General features: G+C 41.8%; 1 protein-coding gene across 6 annotated transcripts in view; it reads right to left on the reverse strand.

Moving 5' to 3' along the window:
• ctnnd2a (catenin (cadherin-associated protein), delta 2a) overlaps positions 1–24,288 on the reverse strand; it is a 292,727-nt gene that overhangs the window by 76,057 nt on the left and 192,382 nt on the right. For all 6 annotated transcript variants that reach the window (XM_086191968.1, XM_086191964.1, XM_086191967.1 and 3 more), the window contains exons 13-14: positions 17,991–18,123; positions 7,380–7,593 (exon numbers count right to left, since the gene is read on the reverse strand). In XM_086191968.1, the coding sequence (XP_086048094.1) occupies positions 7,380–7,593; positions 17,991–18,123 (347 nt within the window). The remainder of the gene's footprint in view (positions 1–7,379; positions 7,594–17,990; positions 18,124–24,288) is intronic.

Genomic DNA, 24,288 nt, shown 5'->3' on the forward strand with positions numbered 1-24,288 from the left:
AAACCTAGTAGGGAACAAGACGTGACATAGGGGGAACGAAAAAGGAGAAAAGGGAACTCAAGCTTCAGCATTTTCATTTCATTTTTGTTAAATTAAAGCACTCAAAAAGGGAATTCTGATGTCTGGAGCTCATGAAGATGTTTTTACACCCTTGTGACACTTTGTTGTACCTCCAGACTGCAGGAAGAGTCAGCCATGTTTATTATGCTTGAAATTAACAACAGCAAAATTGTTAAATGATATCTGTTACCAAACTCGAAATCAGCTAATCCCATACAACCCAGGTCTTCTGGAGCCAGCCGTACGCTCAGTGATCCATGAACAAACTGGAACCCTTCGGGTTCGGTGCAACTGTGAACTAGCAACAGTTTTGCGGTTCCGTGTCGTTGGCAGCCATGGGCGCCAAAAGCTTCTAACACTTAGTTGTGAGCACTTTAATGGCAAAACACTTTTTTTTTTTGGGGAGAGTTATCACTTGAAGTGCTTTATTTTAAGATGCACATTTTCAAAAGCTCAGTTATGCATCTGTTTTCTAAATCAAGCACTTTTTTTTAAACTACCGGTACTTGCAATGACAAAATATAAACACTTCATAAGAGGAGGCTACTTTTACCTCTCAGTTCAAAGTCAGAACTGACATATTTTGTTGACGTTCGCTTGAGAAAATTTAACTCTCACCTTTAATTGATTTTTTTTTTTTTTGATGAAAGCATATCATATTTTTCAGGCTCGTGGCAAACAATGACCACCTCGTGGCAGAATGAAAAAAAAAAATTTCCTCACAACTGCCAATCAACATTCAAGACTTTTCCACAAGTGCGACCCTTTTAACTGTCCTCAGCATGTGACTTCTCCATTAAGCAACTATTTTAGAGCAGCAGCAGCAGCAGCGGCAGCAGCAGCAGGTGGGGTACGGTATGGTCCACTGACTCAAGGTGAGCCCACCAGTAAGGATAGCATCTCCTATTGACACCTAAAGCCCTCTACATCGACCAGACTTTGATTGACAGCCTCAGAAGCCTTGACTTCATCCAATCTACCTCACGCTGAGACCCAGGAAGCCAATAAAGCTTGTCTAAATTTAAACCTCAGAGCAGAGAGAGCGTGATAGAGTAAACTGTTGAGGGAAGGTTTTATTTTCCAGTCACGAAAAAAAAAAATGTCCTGACTCATTTCTCCACAGACGAAGTTACTTTAATCACAGAGAATCAAGAAACTTTGACAAAGCTGAGAGCAGTAATGACTCGACGCACAACCACTACTTTTGCAGATGAAGAATGTGTCTGTTGGTGTTGTTTAAGTATGCGCCGCTACCCCTGATGAATCTCTGCTGGTCACCATTTGCTTCCTTTCAAGTCATTTAGCCTGCAATTACTAATGAAGGTTGAGCTTTTGCGTTGTGAATTTGGCAGTGCAATAGATCCTTCCACTGATGTATCAGTGCAGAGGGGCTAACAAGGCTTTTTTATAGTGCTTGTTAACTCGCTTATAAACACATTTACATGAGATTTGCAGCACTGGCCTGAGGACGGATAAGTTTACACACACACACACACACACACACACACACACACACACACACACACACACACACACACACACACACACACTCATCTGGGAGCTGCCCATCGCAACTACAGTCCAAAGACTTTCAGAACATCATCCAACATTGCCTGAACTAGATGTACGAGGAGGGGAGAGTGTTATTTTATTTTTCCAGGCCAAAGTTTAACAGCCAGTATAACAATCTAATGCTCTCTCTCTGTCTTGCCACTTTTGGCTATTCTGTTTTATTTGTTCCAAGCGTGGTATTGTTGTGGTCTGTATACAAAACGAACGACCAATTTCTGGTAGAAATTGCAAAACGCAAAATGCTTTACTACCTGTCCAATTCAAGAGTTCAGCTTTTAAACAAGAATCAGAAGTCGGCCTCGGCCCTATTTTGTTTATGTATTATCACAAAGCTACCTCCATTTGTAACAAGTATTTCCTGAGACTCCTTGTTCAAATAATTTGAACTACAACCAATATATATTAATGACTTAAAATTCTGAGCAGAGCAGCTATATGTAGTTAAATCTGCACCGATTAGACTGAACTGTGTGTTAATGGTAAATGCAGCATAAAGCAGAATTTCTGATGCATCCAACTCTATTTGTGAATGGAAGCACTTGAAACATATGCCTAATTGAATTACAGCGTAATTGTGCAACAGTAAAAACTGGTGAATTATAGCGGCAGCAGGTGTTCCACCGGGCAAATGAAGACAGACGTCAAAATATGGGTGTTCTGGCATGAGAGCAATTGAAACGTTCAACGATAAGTATGAGAGTAAACAGACAACAGGAGAGAGTCGTGCATGACACTGATTCACTCAGCCAGCCAGCGGAGGGAGAGAGAGAGAGAGAGAGAGGGAGGGAGAGAGAGGGAGGGAGAGAATTCACGGTGTCTGTGCAGGATGACTATAAAAGTCAGAGCTAAAATATGATCTAGTATGACTAACATTGCATTTAATTAATGTTTTAATCTGTTTACACAAACACAAAGAAACCCTCACAGCACCTCCAAGCTGTCCCTTCCTCATGACTTTCATCTCAGACACGTCTAGGAGAGAGTCAACTGTTTGGGCCTTATTTAAGCAGTCTAACGTGCACTGCGACTACGTGCCAGACTGAAACCTGCAAGTTTTCGATGCTGCATTAGATGGTGTGTTGTTTATCCCTGATGACAAAACAAGATGAGTGGCAGCAGGCTGGAGCTGAGCTGAGACGGGTCAGTTTAAAATTTGAACTTTGAATCGTGAATCTTTGGTGTAAAATGGCGTTTAGGTGCAAATTAAGAAGAGACAACAAACACAGTCATGAATTCACCTGGAAAGCTCCTGACGCACTTATTCTGGAGATTTAAAACATCAATGAATATGTCATTGCGTCTCATGCATAAATCTGGACTAATCATTTGAGCTTTGTATGTGCGTGTGCGTGTTGGGGGGGCCGCTTCAGACCTGACAGCAGCGAACAGACCATCTACAGTAGCAGCATGAAACCACCAAAGCTCCCAGAGGTGACGCAGATGTGACAACACAGTAATAATCTTTCACATGTTTTAGTTGTGCTGGGCTGTGCTTTGCATGTTTGTGCAGCTGTGTGTGACGTGCAGCTTAATGTCTGAACATTTGACTCTTTAGAAAAACAGGACAAAAAATACTGCGCCAGTGACTTTGTGCTGCCTCAAGATAGGAGTGCGCCGATTAATTCGCACGACCACACTTTTTTTTTTTTTCCCCGAAATAATACACCCACTGACACACAGTTGGGTGCAGATTCATGTGGTGCCTCAACAACATGGGTGCAGGTCAAGAAAAAAAGACACTGGCGCCAGTCAGAATAAAGCAATGAGACCTGCCTGTCTGTCTGTTACTTGGGTTTTTTTTTTTTATCAGTGTATATCCTTGAAAATACTTTTAAAAAATTAAAAAAAAGAACATACAGCAAGACATGAAGGGAAATATTTGTTAAAGTACATCCATTGTTGAGTACTATTATATATTTATTTTTCCTCTTTGCCTCTCCATTGTTTTTCCCTCCTTTTCTGATGCCCTCGGCTCCTCATTTGTTTCCGTTACACTAATCCCTGTTTTATGCATTCTTTTTTTCTGTCATTTCCTCACTTTCTTAATTCTAATCTCAATGCAGCATATATGGTTATCAGCAGCCTCTTTGTGGGAAAGTCAAACCTTGCTTCATTCCATCTTTCTTTCCTTCCTTCGTCCTGGCAGCAGTCGTGGTGTTAATAGGAATATATAGCACTTTCTTCCTTCATTTTTTCCCCTCTATGGTTCTCGAGAGGGCTGTTATCAGTAGTTGAGGGATCTACAAAGAGGGAGACAGCACTTGCCTCGCTGGCTTGCTGGTGGCTGCCATAGTGATCCACCCGGTTTCAAACTCCTTGGAGAACTGGTGACCTATGGGGATGTGTCCAGGGATGATGTGTGTGCTTTAAGATGAATATCATCCCGCTAAGGAACAAATTGGTCAGAGGTCAAACAAAGCATGAGGGGAGGCTGCTGGGTTTATCTCAATGTCTGCGCGTGCAGGTTTTTTTGTGTGCACTTTATCTTTAAAAATTCTCTTGTATGAGCCTGCACATGTGTCTTTTATCTCGGGCCTTACACGGTGAAACAATGGGGGTTTTGTCCGAGCAAAGAAATAGCAACAATAGTGGTACGACTGCAGTTCTTTGTGATACAAGACATGAAATTGCATCCAGAACCCAAACACAGAGATAAAGCAGAGGGATGGAAAAGTGCGAAGGTTAAGAGAACATAAGAAACATAAGAACGAAGAGGCTGGAGAGACAAGTACTCCTCTTCTTATGTTGTTTCATTGTGTGTCTTAATTGTGTGTTTGTGTGTGTTTACTTGACTGTGTCCTGCACGACTCTCCACAATCCCATCTACTTCAAAACTACCGTGTGTATTTCTGCGGTATAAAGCCAGTACTTTATCAAGTAGTTCAGAAGAATTGAGATGAGAGTAAAAGTTGAAATAAGCATAACAAACCTTTTATTGTTGTTGGTGTTTTTGTGGCACAGCAATTTTGCTGATACCATCCCACACACTTATTGTCTTCTGGTGGAACACTCACCCCACTCATGATTACAAGGAACACACTTTTCCCCCTTAAAATAGATTTAATATTTGAAACATCCATCCATCCATTTTTGACCACTAATCCTGTTAAGGGCTGCAGTGGGGGTGGAGCCTATCCCAGCTGACATTGGGCGAGAGGCGGGTTTCACCCTGGACGGGTGTTGCTCGAAATGCTGAGTCGACCCTTTCAGAGTGCCCAAAAACCTGTGTTGACCCGTGTTTTTGGTGCAGTGTGAAGAGGCTTTAGAGGGCCAACACTGAAACTAAAAGGGGGGCCAAATATGAACAACTATTGTGTTGTAAAAATGGGTATTGTCTATAACACTGTCTCTGCCACTTCAGTGTTTCTGAAATGACATCCTTGACAGCATCACTCTGCTGCCTGATGTAATTTTGAAATAATCATTAATGAGGATCTCGAATATTCAAAGAGCTTATTTACCACACAGATACTGTTACGGTACTTTCATTCAGTTCTTTCTTGTGGCGGGCCAAATCAAGCCAAATGGTGAGCTGAATCTGACCAGGGGCCCAGCTTTGGCCAGCCTTGTACTAGGCGTTGGATTGGAACAATTTAAGACTTTTCTATTGATCAGCTCTGATGGAACAGTGACTCTCCTCTCACGGTGTCCGACCACTTCCTGTATCCGGCCCTACAGAGGCGACTGCACAGTAGCTTGGAATGCAGAAGTAACTCATGACTTTTCAGGAGGACTGCGGTCTGACTGTGGTCTGGGGAGGATGTCAAAGAAGTAATTTTTGGATGAGATCAAATTTCAGAGTCCAAAAGTCAGACTCAAACAACACAGACATGGAAGGGCTAAGTACAGCGCCGCAGACTAGCTTGATGGTCCCATGTGAAGCTCTTGTGCATGCTAGCTTTGATTGTTCTGCACTGGCTGGCACAGTTGTTGGTCGGTTCTGAACAAGCATGTTTTGAAGAGGTAATGCACTAGTACTCTTAAAATGCCATAGGGAACTGCTCAGAGGAACAACTGGCAGGCTGCTAGAACTCAGCGCTGCAACAATTTCATTTCACTGTATCCTGCGAGGGACACACACACACACGCACACACAAACACACACGCGCGCGCACACGTTCATCATTATTACCTGTCCTGAGGCTGTAGAGCCAATGTCAAGATGGAAAATAACTGTAGCTGCACATTGAGCTTTCACATATGCTTGTGGTGTTACCGTGTACATTTGAGTGTGTTTACTTGAGACAGAATGGCTTCGCGTTTAATGCCGCAGTAGAGGGCCTCTCCTCGATTATTAAATTCTTAGTGGGAGGCATATTGCAAAATATTTCAGCAGAAACAGAGATCAAATTATGTTAGCTCATGTTGTGCCTGTGTGTTTATGTGAAAATTCAATCTATACATGTTTTGCCTGCACAATGCACGGGTGTGTGTGTGTGTGTGTGTGTGTGTGTGCGTGTGCATGCGTGTGTGAGTGTACGGTTGTGTATTTTATAATTTGTGTGGGTGTATGAACAGCATCTAAGTTTTTCTGTCTATCCCCTCAAGGCTTAAACGAGATTGACCAGCCCAATGATTGTAAAACACTTCACATTCACCCACACAAAACCCTCTAAAAACACACTTGCACGCACGTACACACACTCACACAAAGAAAGGATTTTTTTTTAAATAAGAAAGACGGCAACCTTGCATCATATTGCAATTTGTGGAAAAATAAGTTTACAAATAAGAGGAGGTGTGACATTAAAAGTCGCTGTTGTTTGCCTCCTCTGCATTCTTTTGAGACCTCATGACTTCTTTGTCCTATTAATGTTTTGAGGACTGTGATTAAATACTTAATATCATTCAGCTGAGAGTTTAAAAAGCCTTGGTTTCTGAATAGGAAACTTTATTTTTAAAGAATATACTTTCAGTGCTGACAGGATGTTAAATCAATCGAGCTGTCAAGGCCAGATGAGATGAGAATGCACTTCAACACGAGTGTATGTTAAATGTCACACAAACAAATCAGAATGAAGGATTTGGCCCTAATGCTGCATATTCTTCACATACAGTATGTATCCTGCAAGGTTGTTTTTGTGGGGGTATTTTACTCATAGAACAAAATATAAAAATGATAAAGACAAAAAAAAAAAGAATATAAAAGATGTTTTGATATTTTAGAAATCATTGCTGGATTGTGCGCTCGCGACCGTCCTCTCCTCTCTAGAGTCATCTTATTCACACTGTGACATTGTTATAGGCTGCTATGCATTGACAGAGTATTATTGCATGTTCTGGAAAAAAGAAAGAATAAAGTTTGACTGTGAACACAATCCCAAAATGGGGAAAATTCATATGCCACAGCAGCTGAAAAAATACAGGTGAGAATGGAATGCAAAGTAAATTGAATAAAACATAAAATAGAAAAGTCATGCGTTAAGTTTCGATCTGGAGGTACCTGTGCTTCCCTTTCTTTATTACGTATATGTCCTTTCTATTTATTTTTTATATCTAATTAGGTCAGTCGCTGGAAGGTAAAGCTAGCAGGAATATACATCACACGACCAGAGTTAATGCAATCCCCTGAATTACCTAATTCCACTCAAGAGCACGCTCACAACTCCAGGGCTCACCTGGAAGCTAACCCCAGGCTTCGCTAAAGGCTGCATTAGCCCACCTGTCTCTCCCAATCATCTTCCTCTGAGTGTCGGATCAGACACAAATAACCATGCAAGAAGCTTGCGTGTGTTTGGAAACAGTACCTGTGACCAGTTCTCGGATTTCCACATCGGCGGTTTTCCTGAGCAGGCGAACCAAGGCAGGGATTCCACCACAGTTCTTAAGGGCCACTTTGTTCTCGTCGTTGGCCTTGCCATACACCAGGTTCCTCAGGGCTCCACAGGCGCTACGGTGAACCTCGCTCATCCTGTGGTCCAGTAGGTCCACCAGAAGCTGAATACCTCCCTGTCTGCGGATCTGCAGTGACAAGAAAATGTATTGGTGGATGCTGAACTTGCGCTCTCGTATATCTAAAAGTTTACAGAAAAAGAATTTACAATGGTGAGGGAGAGAAAAGAGCTCTGACATGATGATCTTCTATAACTTGTGTATGCAACATTTCTTCTTTTTACAAACCTCTTCCTCCCTCCCTTTTAACGTGTCCATATTCTATGTGTGTTTCTGTCTTTTATTGTCTTTGTCCGATTCTGGCTTAGCTGCAGCTTTGCTCCCACAAACCAACTCATGATCGTACGCAACATTCAGGTTCTCAAGGTCAAGACCTGAGCAGTTTTCTCCCCCGATGTGTATCTTAAAAGTGAAATAACTGCTTAACTTTGGTAGAGGAAAATACTGCGCCAAAATGGCTTAATTCTTCACCTGCCTGGTACTTCAAGAGCAGGTATCTACTTTAACTGACCCGGGGACACAAGAAGTCATAAAAAAGAGACAAGCGCAGGATACAGGCTGGGGAGGAGGACTTCTGATACTTATTACCTGATTGACAGTTGACGTTAGCGCGCATCGTCTTATGAGCTATTTTATCAGATTGTTAGTTTCACACTTGTACTACCAAAAATCTTTTTTATTTTTCTTTCAGATGGCTATACACCCAAAGCTAAATTTTGGACCTGTGTTTTTAAGAACTGTGTACAGTCGAACAAACATGCATACACACATACACATCATGCGCTAACACTTACGTCTTCCTCTTCTGTCTTTGAAAAACAGAAAAAAGGAGAGAGGAATCTAACCTTAAGCATCTCACGCGAAAAACCTCCATTCCCTCACATTTAGGTACATCCAAAAACGCATCGTGCTGTAGTGCTATCTTAATGTTACATTTACAACATAAGGAGGCAAATGCGTGTTCCGTTTTTCTTAATCCCACAAGTACTAACAAAGGGAAAACAAACAAAGATAATCAGTGCAGATTTATGATTAGACCCTGATTCTTTAAGAAGACGAGGCAACCAGGATTGTTAGCCCAGTGGAGATCACAATGAGGGCACTCTGGTGTTACACATAATGCCTTCCCCCTATGGTGTTACACATAGTGCCTTCAATCCATGCTGCTAAACATATTGCCTTCTCCCTGTGAAAGTGGTTGTTAAACCCTCCCACACTGCTCCTCCACCGCAGGGATCTTCGTCTGCCTTAGGGGGCCAAAACGGCTTAATGCAAGCACAGTTTAGTCCAGTCGACAGGGGTGCAACACTAATCACTGGAAACAGGCTGTTGTCATCACCAGGAGACACGTAGGAACAGAACATGGGTGTGTGTGTGTGTCTGTGTTTGTGATAGGAAGCGAGAGAGAGAGAGAGAGTCTCTGTTTTTATGCTTCTACTTTTATTTAATTTTCAGAATGCAGCAACAGGCAGTTCCTACACAAGATGTTTTTGTTTTCTAATCACAGTTAACTGCGCAATCAGAATTCTTGTTCCCCTATTTTTGCATTTTGCATGTTGTCCTCTAGACATGGAACATTAAGTACTGCAAAATTAATATCTGCTTTATCCCATGGTGTCAGATGGGTGGATTGTACCACAGAGAATGGCTGGCAAGAACATAAAGGTGCACCAGTCAGACTTCCCTACCCTTTCATGTGATTATCTCTCATCGATTTGTCTCCTATGGAAACCTCTTACAACTGGCACGAGTATGTCGAGATACCCCATCAGAATGAAAGTTTACGGGTGCAGTGGAAGTTTGATTTCTTCATAGTGAAAAGTGTCAAATTGAGAAGTATCGATCTGCTGGTGGTAGAATGAGTGGAAAGGAGAAAAAGAAAACACAAGGAAATGATGGAGGGCAGGGGGAGGATGGAGGTGTTTGATGACACAGCAGGAGTTTATCGAGCAAAATGACTTTGCTTATCTTTTCAATTAAAATGGATTAAAGGATGCAATGAATGGCAAACTAACCTTGCTCTATTGGCCACACAATTTCCTTGCTGTCCCTTGTATGCCCTCCAATCCCGAGCTCTGTTCTTCCCCTTCCCTTCCCTTCTCCCAAACCGCTCTTCTCCCCACTCCCTCTTTATGCTTGTGTCACAGTTAATCTTTTATTCCATAAAAGCCATATATTGCTATTACTTTGTATTGCCTTTGAGCTACCTACACGGCTTGCCAATACCCCGTTGCCAATTCCTCTATTCCATGTAAAGCAGATTAGAAGCGCAGATTGATTTGTCTTTGTCTCCCGCTGTTCCGCGCCAGGCACGGCTATCGGTAACCCATAGCGACAGCATTGCCGTGGTAACAGTTAGCAGTGGTGACAGCTGGGATTGTGGGAATCAGAGGTGCTGCCGGCACAAAAGCTGGCAGAGACACACATGGGTGACACATACCTGGGACGGTAGCGTGTGAAGCCGAAAAAGCGTGTGAGTCATCACATATGGAAAGACAGCACTAATTAACAGCACATCCATTAATGACACTTCAGTGGACAGATGTGAGTCAAGATGCATCACACCTTTCAACATTTCATACATGTGCACACTCATGCAGGCACATGCAAGTTTTTCCTTTTTTTTTTTTTTTAATTTTACCAACCCAGGCTAAGTGTTTTCAAAGCCTTTCAACCTTCAGCTAATTGGGTTCCAGGCCTCACACGAACATTTCCCAGTGGGATATTCTAAACTAGGCCAAATATTATATTAACCTGTTGTTCCCTCATATTGTTCCTAGGCAGGGACACAGCAAATGTTTGCACCAGCTGGCAAGAATCTAGCATGACAAATGCACAACAGGCTTTATTGTTGTTTGAAGAGTAAGGCAACAGAAGAGAAACAACAAAAAAGACATAAACCAATAGTCTTTACACAGGGGAATGGAGGAAGTGTTTAATAATCCCACAGTGTGAGGATGTGTGAATGGATTGTGGAGTGGGTGGCCCACAGTAGTTTGATACAGATGTATCATCATGTTTTCAGGGTTGGTTTTTTTTGGTGATTTTACATCATATAACGGAGAGTGACATGACGCTTGAAGAAAACAGTCCAGGGAATACACACGCGTGCGCGCGCGCGCGCACACACACACACACACACACACACACACACACACACACACACACACACACACACACACAGACTGAACCAGACATATCCTGCAAAGTTTATTGGGAGGGCAGGAGAACCCTCCAGCGCGGCATTAAGAATAGTCTTCAGCAAAAACATTAAAACATCAAGCTTCACTCTTCCTCGAGTGAACTTGTTTATTTAAAAAGGAGAAAATTAAAGCACTGTCGTCAAGGCTGTGATTGACTAACCACGAATAAGAGATAGGTACTAGTAAAAGGTTCAACCAATACTTATCAGACAAAGTCTAGGTTGTATACCCTTTGACTAGAAAGCAAGTTATTATGCACAACATCAAGTGGAAAGACACTTGTACAGATACTGATGCATAACTTGTAGCCTGTAGCAAGGCTAGTTTCTTTTGCTGGTCTATTTTCTTTTGGCGCTCTATTTTATTTGCTAGTCTATTTTCTTCTCTTGGCTAGTTTCTTTTGCTAGTCTAGTTTCCCTTGATTCCTTGTGTTTGTTGCAGAGTAAATCAGCCCTCAAAGCGATACTCCACCCAAAAAGTCACTAATTCAAGGTCGTACCAAGTACGACCAGCTGGCACACGCAATTAAACCATCTCACTTACTCATGTTTATTGTAGCAGCAAACTGGAAGAGATAAAATTTGCTTGTTTCTAACTCAAAAACCGCATTATGCACTTCAGAGTTTCTAAAATTGACATTTTTAGATAGTTCTTCTGATGTTTGTTCCTCTAGCTGTTGTTTGCTTATATACGTTACATCTTAAATCACAGAGAAAGGACCAACGTCTGTGTGCACGAGGCACCTATTAGAGAGAACTTTAAACCCACAATCTGGGTGAAGCGGAACATTGAGGTACAATGTAAATAACCTGAACAAACGAGTGCAACACTCTGAATCAAAAGAGGGCAACCAGGAAAGCTAGGATGCTCATCTCTATTGCTAGAAACAAGGAAAATGTAACCTCCTTAGCATGAGCTGAGGGTGAAACTCTCTTTACTAGTTGATACCATCCAAGATACGTGTCGCTTTGCTTTAGGTGTGCCAACCACGCCATTCTAGCTGGGACGTCCCATATATTGTGTCAAATAGGTATGTACTGCATAGGACTGCTACCGGGATTTCAAGATGTAAATGTCAACCGAGTATATTATGTACTCTTTTAGATACAGTAAGCATAATAATACTGTTGTAATGCAGGTGCAATAGCTATGACATTTATGAAATGTAATTGGACGTGCCCACCCACCTGTGCATCCCAACCCGCCCCCTGTTTCCATTTCCCTACTTTGGGCCGTGACTGAAACTATGTAATCAGTGTATCATAACTTTAGCTGGAGGAGTGTAGGCAGCCCTCTCTTTTATCTACTGCTCCTTCACGCTACAGTGACTCACTTTCGACTCTTGAGGAACAAAACGGTGTTACAAGACAAGAATGAACTGCGCTAGCTCGTTCAGGTGCTTACGAATGATCCTTTTCATCAATGATGATGTTTAGGAGGTTCTTGCTTTTTTGACAGATTATGTATCGTGTTTTACTCTCACGTGGAAATTCCTTACAAGCGAAAACTACTTTTGAGTGAATCGTGACGTCAAAGAGAACCAAATAATCTGTCAAGCGGCAGTAAGAATTGTGTGCGTCACAGATGAAGAGGAGCTTAAAAAGGAAGTCTGAAAAATGTTCACCGCTGGAGAAAATCCTTTCACTTTCTGACATGTGAGTGTTTGAGTATGAGACCGAGGGTTGGATTTGTATTATGCTGGAATGGCATATTTTGCTGTAACTTCTTATACTCAAGGATGTCTAATATTTAAATGATATGGTAGATTTCCTCTGCATGCTAATACTTGCATCTGGAAAGAAAAAGCATACAAAATGACGAACATTTGCTTTGGATCGTTTGCTTTTGTTTTTCTCATGTTTCATACTGATGTCACTTGAACAGATATTTACAGCTTGCAGATTTCACAGCCTGGAAATCTAAAATGGGATTTTACACACACACACACACACACACACACACACACACACACACACACACACACACACACACACACACACACACACACACACACACACACACACACACACAGTTTCCCCTATTGGGTATAATAAGTTGTAAAACACAGGGGAAACTCCTCAATTATGACTTGAATTGACTTTTGTTGAGTCCACTGCACCTCCTTATTATTGATACAGTCCTGTATAATCAAGCAGCACTGCTGTAAAGTAAAAAAAAATAATAACATCATAAAATTGTTTGGGAGTGGGAGTAGAAATCGAGGAGAGATAAATTATGATGGTGTGAGAAGAAGGTGTGTAAGGAAGAGACAAGGAAAGAGAGGTGCAACGGAGAGGAGTGAGGCAGCGTTCCTCTCCTTTCAAGTGGATAAATAGATATCGACAAGTCTGCTACCCAAAATGAATTACTGATGAGACTCAACTTTAGTCTATTAGTGTGTACATGTGTGTCAGTGTACATAACAAAGAGGCATGAGCTGGCAAGTTAAAGTTCAATGTCAGTACTGCACAAGCACTGTGTATTTGAGCCTGATGGGTACTTGGCTGCACAGGGGATGAGACGTAAATTGATACTACTGCAAGTTTGTAAAAATGATGATTAAGCTGAATTTCCCGGCCCTACGGTCACCTCCCATATGAGCTGAGCCCTCCCCACGCACACTTGATGTGATGTTAGTGAAAGCTGAATTATCATGTTGGTTTACTAGAATTCACATAAACGCATTGGTCTGACTGAATTTGTACTTTTCAAAATCGGACAAACACGCACTGGCAATTGAATTCGCCTGACATTTAGATACTTAAATCAGCCGCACACTGACGAGATGTTCTGTGCATGTTCTGTGTCAGGGTTCCTGCTGCTGTATTCAGTGTAGAATAATCCTGGCACGCAGGCTTGTTAACGCAAGAATTTATCACAAAGGTAAAACAAATCTGCAGCTTTTAATGTAATAATCCATGTACATTTCACAATAACTGATTTGTGAACATGAATGTTCTGCCTTTAAAATTGTAACATCTTCAAACAAGTGTAATAAATCAATCATGCAATCTTAAACGGCAGTTTATATGTGTTGCTGACTCGAAATATCTTCAAATGTCAATTACATTTTCTTCTCACAGTCTTGTCCCTTCGGGTTTGTGTGTTCCAGTGGTCCTTGAGGGCGTTTCCCGGGGTCCACAACATATTCATGAATTCTTTAACGTCACTGTTCCTCCATTTACAAGAAGCTGACACAATTTAGAGAACATGATCATGTTCATGATCCATTCAGTAGCGATGCTGCTCGCCCCTGGGCAGCTTGTTGTCATGTGTGACGCGAAAAGGTGAACAGGTAGAAATTTCGACTGCAACAGAATGGTTTGTTGGCTGGTCAGTACAACTCTAGCTTAACTCTACCCGCCGATTGTCTCTCAAACTCTCTCTGATATGTGATACGATGCCAATAAATGCACAACGCAAAGGGAGCTCATTATCATCAAGATAACAGACGATGTTCCATCAAGTTCTGTTTCTATTTTTCATTTCTCTTCTTCCTCTCTTGCCTCTGCAGGGCCTCATTTTCCCAGCTATGTTGTGCCTCTTTTCAGCTGCTCAATACGCGCACGTGGCGCTCAGTCTTCAAGTTAAAAATAACACTCCTATTCTTGTTTTATCACAACATTTAAAATGTGTCTGACGTAAGCTTTTATTGACCTGCTGCTGTCACTTTCTGCAAATAAAACAAAGCCTTTAAGGAAACGTTCAAGCAGCATCACAGGAAACCAGATGTTTTGTTTATTGGTGATCAGTCAGTATCGTGAAAATATAGGGAACGCTCGTGTCAAGAATTTTCATAAATTACCTGCCACGCTTACAAAATCACCATCATTTGATTCAGTTTAGCGGTAATTACTGTTTTGTGAGAGAAGCTGTCAAGTTGTAAATTGGCATCTGTTTTGAGAGTGACAGGCAGTGATGAATAAATAATGACTATGAAGCTATATGAATAATCATCAAATGTTACACATGCTCAGATGCGTTCAGCGGGTGTGAACATGATGAAGTCAAGACGCAGCTGGGAGACTGCTGAGAGGTGCTGGAGGACAAAGCTATTTGTGGCTCCCTACAAAAAAAATAAAACAACCCCAAAACAAACCCTAACCAGGCACGGGTGATCTGCTTGTCCTTTTAACAACAGCATTATCTGTGCAGTTGCCAAGTTTGCCAAAAAGAGAACGACGAGCAAAAACCGTCACACCTTTAAGTCTTCACCCACATCGGCCTGTTTGCCAGTGAAACGCAGATTCACCCGCTGTCAGGCACGACAACAGCTTCGGAAATCTCACTCAAGACCCAGTCACAAAGCGCTAGTTTCGTTAAAGGGTGGGGAAATTACCGGAATGTCATGTTTATTATGTGGCTAAATCATTAGATACATCAGACAAACAAAAGGAATTCAATATTCAGCAACATTCTGGATTTATGACAAACTGTCCTCTGAGGGAAATGGACCAAGAGGCTGTGAATATGAGTGGTGCAAATGACCTGCGATCGTGTGTAAGGGACTGATGCCATCTAGTAGACTTAGAAATTGTGACTACAGGGAAGTAGGATGTCACATGTCACAATAACAGAAAAATCTGTACACAGAGCTGGAGGGAGTGGTGGATGGATTTCCAAACGGAGACGGCCGTTTTGAAATTTGCTGCTGTTTCGCCAGTGCAGGCTAGGACATTGTGCAGCTACCAGTCCCTCCAGGATTCTGCAAAATTTTTTGTGACTCTTGCAGTCAAAAAATGTTTGATTTTACAGCAGCTTTTCTTTGAAACTGATGACACAATAAGTGGGATTTATTTGTCATTCGGCAGAATCCGATCTAATCACTTCCTTTCTTGTACTCCATCACAGAAGAGACTGAGAATAATTTAGTTCTCAAATCCTTTCATTTTCTAAGTTGTAAAAAAAAAACCCTCCTGCAAAATTAAGTGCATGAAGGCTTTTTAAACAAGAAGCCATAAAAACAGTGGTTCCCTTATATCTTTTGCTGCCACTTTTTACTGGTAAACAAGATGGGTTTGCTTTCTTCATTGTTCTCACACGATCGTGGGGATGAAGCACCGGCGTGTCACATAGCATCGCGTGATTGACATTTTGGAATTGGTGTCAAGTCTAGAAAATGGCAGCTCCCTCATCAGTGAAAAAGGCATTTCCAACATTCTGAAGCAAAACCACCAATTTCTAGCTTAAGTGCAGCAATTTCCAAAATATATATACCATCAACTGCATTTTACACAGAGTTTGGATGATTTTGCACAACTATATGTTATAGTAGAAAAAACAAAACCTGACCAGACCCGACTTGTGTATTGACTTGAATCTCTTTGCACAGACGAACGCTGTATTTAACTACTTCTTTCCTTGGTCTTGTCCTTCACACTTCCCTAATATTTGATTGGAATTACACCCAGTAAGGTTGAACACATCCTGCTGATAAATAACAATGAAAATGAAAATCAAGAGGGACAAACGTTGAAAGATGCTATGACTTTGCCCAAGACAACATGGGTGAGAGATAGACATGAAAAAGAATTTGATTGATTTAAAAAAGAATCAATCAAAAAACTAAATAGATTGCAGTTTTGTTTTTTGTTTTCTTTCAATCTTGGTTGTCTTAATCAAAGGCATATCTTCAATACAATTCATTTTAGAAGAATTATGACTGAATGATCACACAGCTCCATCAGAAGAATTCCCTCGTCTCCTAAAGATGTACAGCTAAAGAGCAGGTCACTGAGTGAAGCTACGTAATCCAGCAGGGCTTTATTGATACCGCTAGGAAAGAATAAATCATAATTGCTGCTGGTAGCAAGGGAAATCAATGTCTAAAACAGTGATTAATATGATACTTTTATCACTTTTTTGCCTTTATAAGAGGACAAAAAAAATTACTGTAGAACAGCTCCTTCACTGCCTTGATGATCTACCAAGACACTTGAACGGGGCGCTGAACAAAAGGCACATTTTATTACATTTAGCGTGCAAGCTGCAGGAAACTTCAACGGTACTTCATTCACAGAAGCCTTTTATGAAGGATATAAAATGTTTAATTTGTTCTGAAAGTTTTTTTTTTTGTCTTGCATTGATTGAAATTTAATGAATAGGTATAAAGAGGATCTGAAAAAAAAAGCCATTTGAGTTGTTCTAAAATGTGCTCTTTCATTATGCAATACATCGACATTACAGCTTGTATGGTGATCAAAAGTAATACTTATAGAGTTTCGAAACACCTATGACATAAAGGATTGCATGCAGGAGTAGAGGTTTCTTATACTTTTACTTTTACTGCCACTATATTGAGATGGTCACACTAGTTTTTACGTGATAATGGGTTAATTCAGTTTGAGATTTACTTTAGGCAACTTCATGATCTTATCTTGAAATAAACTTGGAGTGGGGGCTCCCAAGATGTCCCCAGCTGAGCTTGGAGGCCACCCGATCCTTTGATCTGCCCGCTGAACATGACGGGAACCCCTCTCTATGCTTCATGTAACTTTTAAAAAGTCCATTTCTACCTGTGTCTCATTTACATTGAGTATGACGCCCTTTAGCACGCGTACAGAGTATGTATGTAAATATGTGCCTGCATTTTATTTAATGCCAGAGTGAAGTGTGAATGTTGTCTGGCAAATGTCTCTTCCAGGCTTGGTTTGTGTAAATAGCGTTTAGCAGCACCTTGCGCATCGTACCAGACAATCAAACAGTCCAACGAAGGCAGGCCAGAGCGTCTACTGTCGACACACAGCCCCCCCCCCCCCCCCCCCCCCATCGTTGGACACCTCCATTCAGGCAATAATTACACCCATTACAAAAGATGTGAACACTTGTCTTTCAGGGCTGCGAGTGGGAGTGGAAAGAAGTGTGATGTCTTTTTGTATGCAAGTGTGACTGCATTTTCATATCTGTATAAGAGCGCGTGTTTGTTTGTGTGGGTGGGTAAGTGGGTCGTTGCAAATGAAAAGTAACTGTCTTCCTGTTTTCATGGTTAATTGCTTGCATTTGTTGACAGTTAATATGCAAGTCACTGTCTTTTATTTGCATTTTAAGCTTTTAGGATCATGGTAAATTGTCCTCACCTGCACATCCTAGTTAATTCATGAAGTGACATGGAATGGGAAGGGTTGAGAAAGCCTGTGTAAATGCTTTGCTGGATTGTTCCAAAAGGGCTTCCATCTATATTTGCTTTCAAGAGAAATCCTCGTGAATTTAGGGGATATGATACGATACGATAGTGAAAACACGCCTGCCCACATCGACACAAACCTCAGCTTTGATCTTGTTGTCTCCGAAGCAGAGATGCTGCAGGTATGCTGCAGCGTTGGACTGCACTGACGGGAACTGATGCTGCAACATCTGGATCACCTCTGGCAGCTCCGGATCTCTCCACCCAAACTCCCTGCAGAGAGTCAGACAGGAGAAACTTTAATTCCTTGAGAACTTTCAAAGCATCTCATAAGAGAAAGTCAAATAAAAAAAGATCACACAGCAATTCTTAGTTTATTCAGAGTGGGGGGAAAAAAACGGACAGATAAAATGTTATAGTATGAATGAAGGAGATACAACTGCCAAAATCTCATTTGTTCTGTTCTCAGCCAGAGCTGTTTTATTTTGGGACAGAGCTCCACCGGCTGAGCAACACAGTGGGACAGGAACAAATCACACACATTCCCCGTTTGCCAAAACATTATTATTTCCTCCCATCATAGCCACGGAAAGTGAGAGTGGGTAGTGATGTGGCCAGCAAAATACATCCGCAAAAATTTCAAAAAAAAAGAAAAAAAAAGGAAAATCTGGCTGAAAGAGTTATTTGAAAATAACTTGCGTAGAATTTCTTTGAAGAAGAGCACAGTGAGTCTTTGTCTGTCGACGTTCTGTGGCCAGATGACTAAATAGTGAGTTTGGAGGAGCTTAATGTTGTCTGCCATGGTAGACAAAGACAAAATCTCTGCTGAAAAGGAGATCCAAACAAGAAAAAAAATACAACAAACCACAACACGGGGATTTGTGCTTATCTTGACCTGTGCCATTTGCGGGAAATGTGGAAGTACTGAACAAAAGGGTTTTATAAATGACTGTTCACAACCACAGCATTTGACAAAAATGAGAGTCACTGAGAATAGTGGGAGGTGCAGTAGCCTTTCATTTTCTGTCTGTCTGAGTCTCAGTAATGTGATATCTCAGGAGTTTAAATGTCCTCAAACTTGGCATAAATGTCCACTGGGATGAATGGAAAAGAGCTTGGAGATCAAAGGTCAAAGGTGAAAGTCATAGTCACAGGAGCACGTTGAAAGAACATCTTCAAATTTGACAAAAATTTCCACTTGGATGAACTGAAAAGATTTTGATGGTCAAACATCCACAACAAGTAAGAATAGCAGGTGCAGATTAGATGATATGACACTGTTTGGACATATTTGGCTTCAAAGAAAAAAAAGAAAAGGAAAAACCATATTTGATGTGTGGCTGTCAAATTGACTTTGACCTTTGAACACTAAAATCTTTTCAATTCAGCCTTGAGACCCAGTGGAGCATCCATCCATCCATCCACTTTTTTTCTAATTCTGTTAAGGGTCATGGGGGTGGAGCCTATCCCAGCAGCCTTCAGGTGAGAGGCGGGGTTCACCCTGGATGAGTCGCCAGTCCATTGCAGGGCCAACACATAGAGACAGACAACCATTCACACTCACAGTCACACCTACAGTCAGTTTAGAGTATCAATCAGCCTCGTCCTCTCTTGATGTCTTTGGACTGTGGGAGGAAGCTGGAGTACCAGAGAGAACCCACACAGGAACAGGGAGAACATGGAGACTCCACACAGAAAGATCCTGTGCTGGAGCCGGGACTCAAACCTGGAACCTTCTTGCTGTGAGGAGACAGTGCTGACCACTGCACCACCGTGCCACCAACCCAGTGGACATGTGAGCCAAGTTTGAATGAAGACCCCACAGGACTTTCACAGATATCGCATTAAAAACAAATGTAACAAAAGGTGGGGAAGAATAAAAGTCAGACTCATTCATAAACTACTCTGAAAACCACTATCATCCAGGGTATTGCCTCATTAGGTAAAACTTAACATGACGTATTTCTGAATTGCCTCAGTGGAGCGTAATACAGCAAACAGTTTAAATTTATTTCATGACCACTATTGATTTAAACAAGCCCAGACATAATTTTGAATAAAGAGTTAAAAAAATAAATGTGCAGCACAGTGTTACTCCTGCCTGCAAGCTGTCTGTGGTGTGATTAGACTGTACTTAACACTACTGTGAGCACGCTGGACAAAGTGAAATAAATGCTTTGTTCCTCGAAAAATCCCTGGTCAATGCTTTCTTTTATCGTAGTATCCCCTGTTGATAATTTCCTTGTTATGGTGCCCCAAATGAGGAAATGATGAGAGTGTGAGACAGTGTAGGCGACTGTGCGTCTCCACAATCTCCTGTAATATTTTCTCCAATAACCACTCTGTAAACTGTTTCTCTGCTGCTGCTCTTCCTGAGTGCTTTCAGAAAACTGTCACCTCAGTGTGATCCAGAGAAAGCCTTTGTTGAAATGTTGTGACTCCCATCGACTGTGGCATATTTGAGGATTGATTTTGTTGTCTCTTCCTCCGCGCTAGCTGTTTGTGCTCTGAAATGTGGCTCACTGTAATCCTCCATCAAGCTATTGTGAAAACAGATTTATTTGGGGGGCTCATAGCTCAACTTCCCCAACATGAAAATGCAGTAAATACAGTACGGCACAGTTGACCTGCCTGAGGAGGTACAATTGACAGGGTGGAGGATGAATTTGTGCCGTGTCTGAAGGTGTCGTCCCCCCCCCCCCCCCCCTTTTTAGCGCAAGAAAATGATTCCTTGACATTGTGCTCTCATCTTCTGTTGGATCAAGTGAATGCAGTCTATGAAACATCTGTGAAAAGCAGAGCATTCACAGGGAGTAAACATGGCTCTTGAAGATAAAGCAAACTCCAGCGTGGACGGCTCTTTATCTGCCAAATGATAAGTGTTCATTCAGCCAGAAAGCAAGGAAGGAGGTAGGGAAGAGATAGAGAGGAGGTGGAGGAGGAGGAAGAAGAGAGAGAGGGGGGTATTCCCAAGGCATTTAGGGGATTTAGGATGAGAGACCCTCAAACAACACTCCTTAAATCACACAGCCAGATACCATCGGGGCGGTTTGTTTATGTGTGTGTGCCAAGATAGACTCGTGATGCGTGTTGATGTGGACATAATTGCTCCTGTACCTGTTTGTGCCTGTGTGAGTTTGTCTGTCAGAGTGTGTCGGCACCCACTTGCAAGTGTGTTCCCATTTGTCTACGTCTGTACTTCTATGAATGTTTCACGCTTTCATCGGCATACTTGTGTTTGTGTGTGTATGCGCGCACATATGTGTGTGTGTCATCCATCCCCTGCAGCCTCCCAACTCTGTCACTGTAGTTAATAGAAAGCAGAGTGATCTACTGATAAGATAAGCATCATGGCTCGCCATTAATTAAAAATCCTAGTGGGTAGACATAGCGAGAGAGAGAGAGAGTCTGAGAACTAGGAAGAAGAGTTAGGGGGGACCTGTGGGCACAACAGGCAAGAAAAATGAGATGGCAGAAACATAAATAAAGGAAAACAGAGATGAATAAAAAAGGAAACCACCCTCAGACCAGAAGCCAGTCAACATATGTGCTCATAAGAGCTAAAAACCTGATCGAGGACGAGTTGATGGCACGATACAGTGGGATACTAAGAAATACAGCCTGCAAAAACTGATAAAAGATTGCCTGAAAAACCAAAGGGTTCACACTGAATACTCGCTTCTTTTTTGAGGAATTAACAACTGAATGTTCAACTTATTCCTTTTTTTTAACCTGAACGCTGGCGGGTATGAAATTAAATGAGGTGTTACAGGTCTTAGACTGGTTACTTTCTTCAGGCATGATTCAGCAAACTACGTCTAATAGAAACAGTAGAGTCGTCTGACGAGCTGGGAGAATAAACGCGGGTGGTGACTGATATAACTGGGACAAGAGGACAAGACTGCTTTGATGCACGCAGCTAAGGAGGGAAGGGGTGGGGGTAAACCTAATGGAAGAGTATAACACTTGAAAATACGAGGATCATCAAAGCAGTTCTTCCTTTTCATTCAACTTCTCTTGAGCCGTGTCTCTTTTAATGTCTCATGAGGCAGCTGAACGTACGGAATTTAAGATCACAAGATAACCATTGACAGAACTACACAGACATACGTACTGTGCACACGACAGGAATATAAAGATCAACTATTCTCAGCCACTGGAGAATGAATCCAATTGCAAAGTGTTGAAAGATGTCACTGTTTCAAATATAAAGTTAAAAATAATCTTAGAGTCCTGTGTTCTGAATCGAACTGGCTGCCCAGAGAGCGAGTGGATTAAAATGACCTCAACATGGTCACTGCATAGCAGTCAGCCATAATATCATAAAACTGCAGTATATACTACTTCTAATACTGTGTAGGTATCTAACGTCGAAGCAGCATCCGCTGCAAAAACTGCACTAGACTTCTGAAGGTTCCCTGAGTAACTAGGCCCCAACACGTTTATAGCAGGGCTGTAAAATACGAGATTAGGCCTCTAAGAATCAGACGTGTTTTCGAGTTTAATGAGTCTGAAGGAATTTGCAGGACAAGTCATCAGCAGTCATCAGCTCCAAATCTTTGGCACTCAAACTAAATTCCTTGACATTTGCAGTGAGGCACATGTGGCAATAGGACAGAGAATAACATGAAGGAACGTCTTTGTTACGCATCAGTACGCTGCATGTGCAGCAACAATCAGTAAAACAATATTTGAATAAGGTGTTTGAATATGGTGGCACGGTGGTACAGCAGCTAGCACTGTCGCCTCACACCAAGAAGGTTCCAGGTTCGAGCCCGCATTTGCACATGTTACATACACCCTGTGTTGGAGTTTCCTTCCAGAATTTGACCTGAAACCACTCCTGTCATGTTGTAACTTGTGCATTTTTACCGTTTTCATGGCAATGAAGCAGAAATGCTTTGAGCCAAGTCCTAAACACTCAAAGTTCGACCAGTGGTTCCCAAACTGTACTAAGTCTGAGAATCACTGAGTTAGACCGTGCAGTGTAAAGCAGTTTGACTGGAAAATACTGCAGAAATTGTGGTAGGACTTCACAGCGTGGCTGTAGGTGTATAAAAATGCCCTTCAATACTGTGGAAAAGATCAGAACTCTCCACATCTTCATCCGACTGTTGTTGACTCCAATTATGACCTTATTCAGGGTAAAGTCGTTAGAAAATGCTCCTTACATGGCAGCTCTTTACGTGGTCCAGTGTAGAGATCCACTCCAAGTCTTCAGAACAGCGTGTAAGTGCTTATGAAGTAAACTGCACCCTCCAGTCAAGATGGGCTATGCTGACTTATTATTTATTAGTTAATTCCCCAGAAAAGTGAAATTTGCATTTCAAGGACTCATTTCGTCTTGATCTCACAAACATATGTATACATATTTTTTCCACCTCCACAACTTCTTGATGACTCCAGAGGTCAGAAACCACCAGCTACATAAACTGGAAGCTAATGGAGGTCAGCAAAACTTCTGTTTACGATCAAACGTATCATCCAGTGCGATCCACATCTTCTCCATCTAGCCCTGTGCTCAATAATCCAAAAACAATTTGATATGAACTAAAAATAAACACACTGCAGTGTTGTATTTACTGGATCTGTTTTCCACATCCTCAAACTGTGCATGATTATACAGACAATTTTGGAAACTGCAGGGCACATGATGTGGGTCTCTTCACATCATGTGCCCAAATCACATCCATCAGCAGGACCCACAATGTACCTGGAGTGACAGCTCCACACAGGAAGGCTGTCCCGCTGGCCTTAATCTGATTGGACAAGGCCTGTCATGTCTGTTAACTGATTGGAGGGTCAGTAGTGGACAGACTGGTAATGCGCATACCAAAGCAGATGCTAATTAGAACCTGAACATCAGTCTTCATCACTGTGTTGGGATGTTGGGATGAGAGAGAGTTGGGGGGAGAGAGAGAGAGAGAGAGAGAGAGAGAGAGAGAGAGAGAGAGAGAGCAAGAAGGAGAGAGAGGGAGAGAGCAAGGGGATGGAGGGGCTGAGGAAAAAGTGAGAACAGCAGACAGAGAGAAAATGCAATTTAGGTAATTTACTGCTTTGGTGATCAAATTTCTGGAGTTACTCTGGAGGAGCTGAATAAGAGTTTGACTTTGACAAAGAAGCAGATTGCACACTTTTCAAATATTGGCTATTAAATCATTATAGATGTCCACAGTCACCTTATTGCTCTCTCTTTCTCCCTCGCTCTCTTCATCTCACACTCATTTCTTCGCATCGCCCACAAAAAACTCATCTCAGATGAATGCTGATAATCTGAGGGAATAAGATGCTCGACTGCACAGCATCAGGGACATGGATGTGAGTAAATTTTTCTCTCTGCAGCATCAGGCACTTTGCGTTTGTTGTCTAGATTGTAAAAAGGGAAGTTTCTTTTCCTTGAAATCTCAGGCAGATGACGTGTGTGTGTGTGTGTGTGTG

Source organism: Aulostomus chinensis, chromosome 21 (genome assembly GCF_037954235.1).
Source record: "Aulostomus chinensis isolate RoL2024-O1b breed Wild chromosome 21, RoL_Achi_v1.0, whole genome shotgun sequence".
NCBI classification, from domain to species: Eukaryota; Metazoa; Chordata; class Actinopteri; order Syngnathiformes; family Aulostomidae; genus Aulostomus; species Aulostomus chinensis.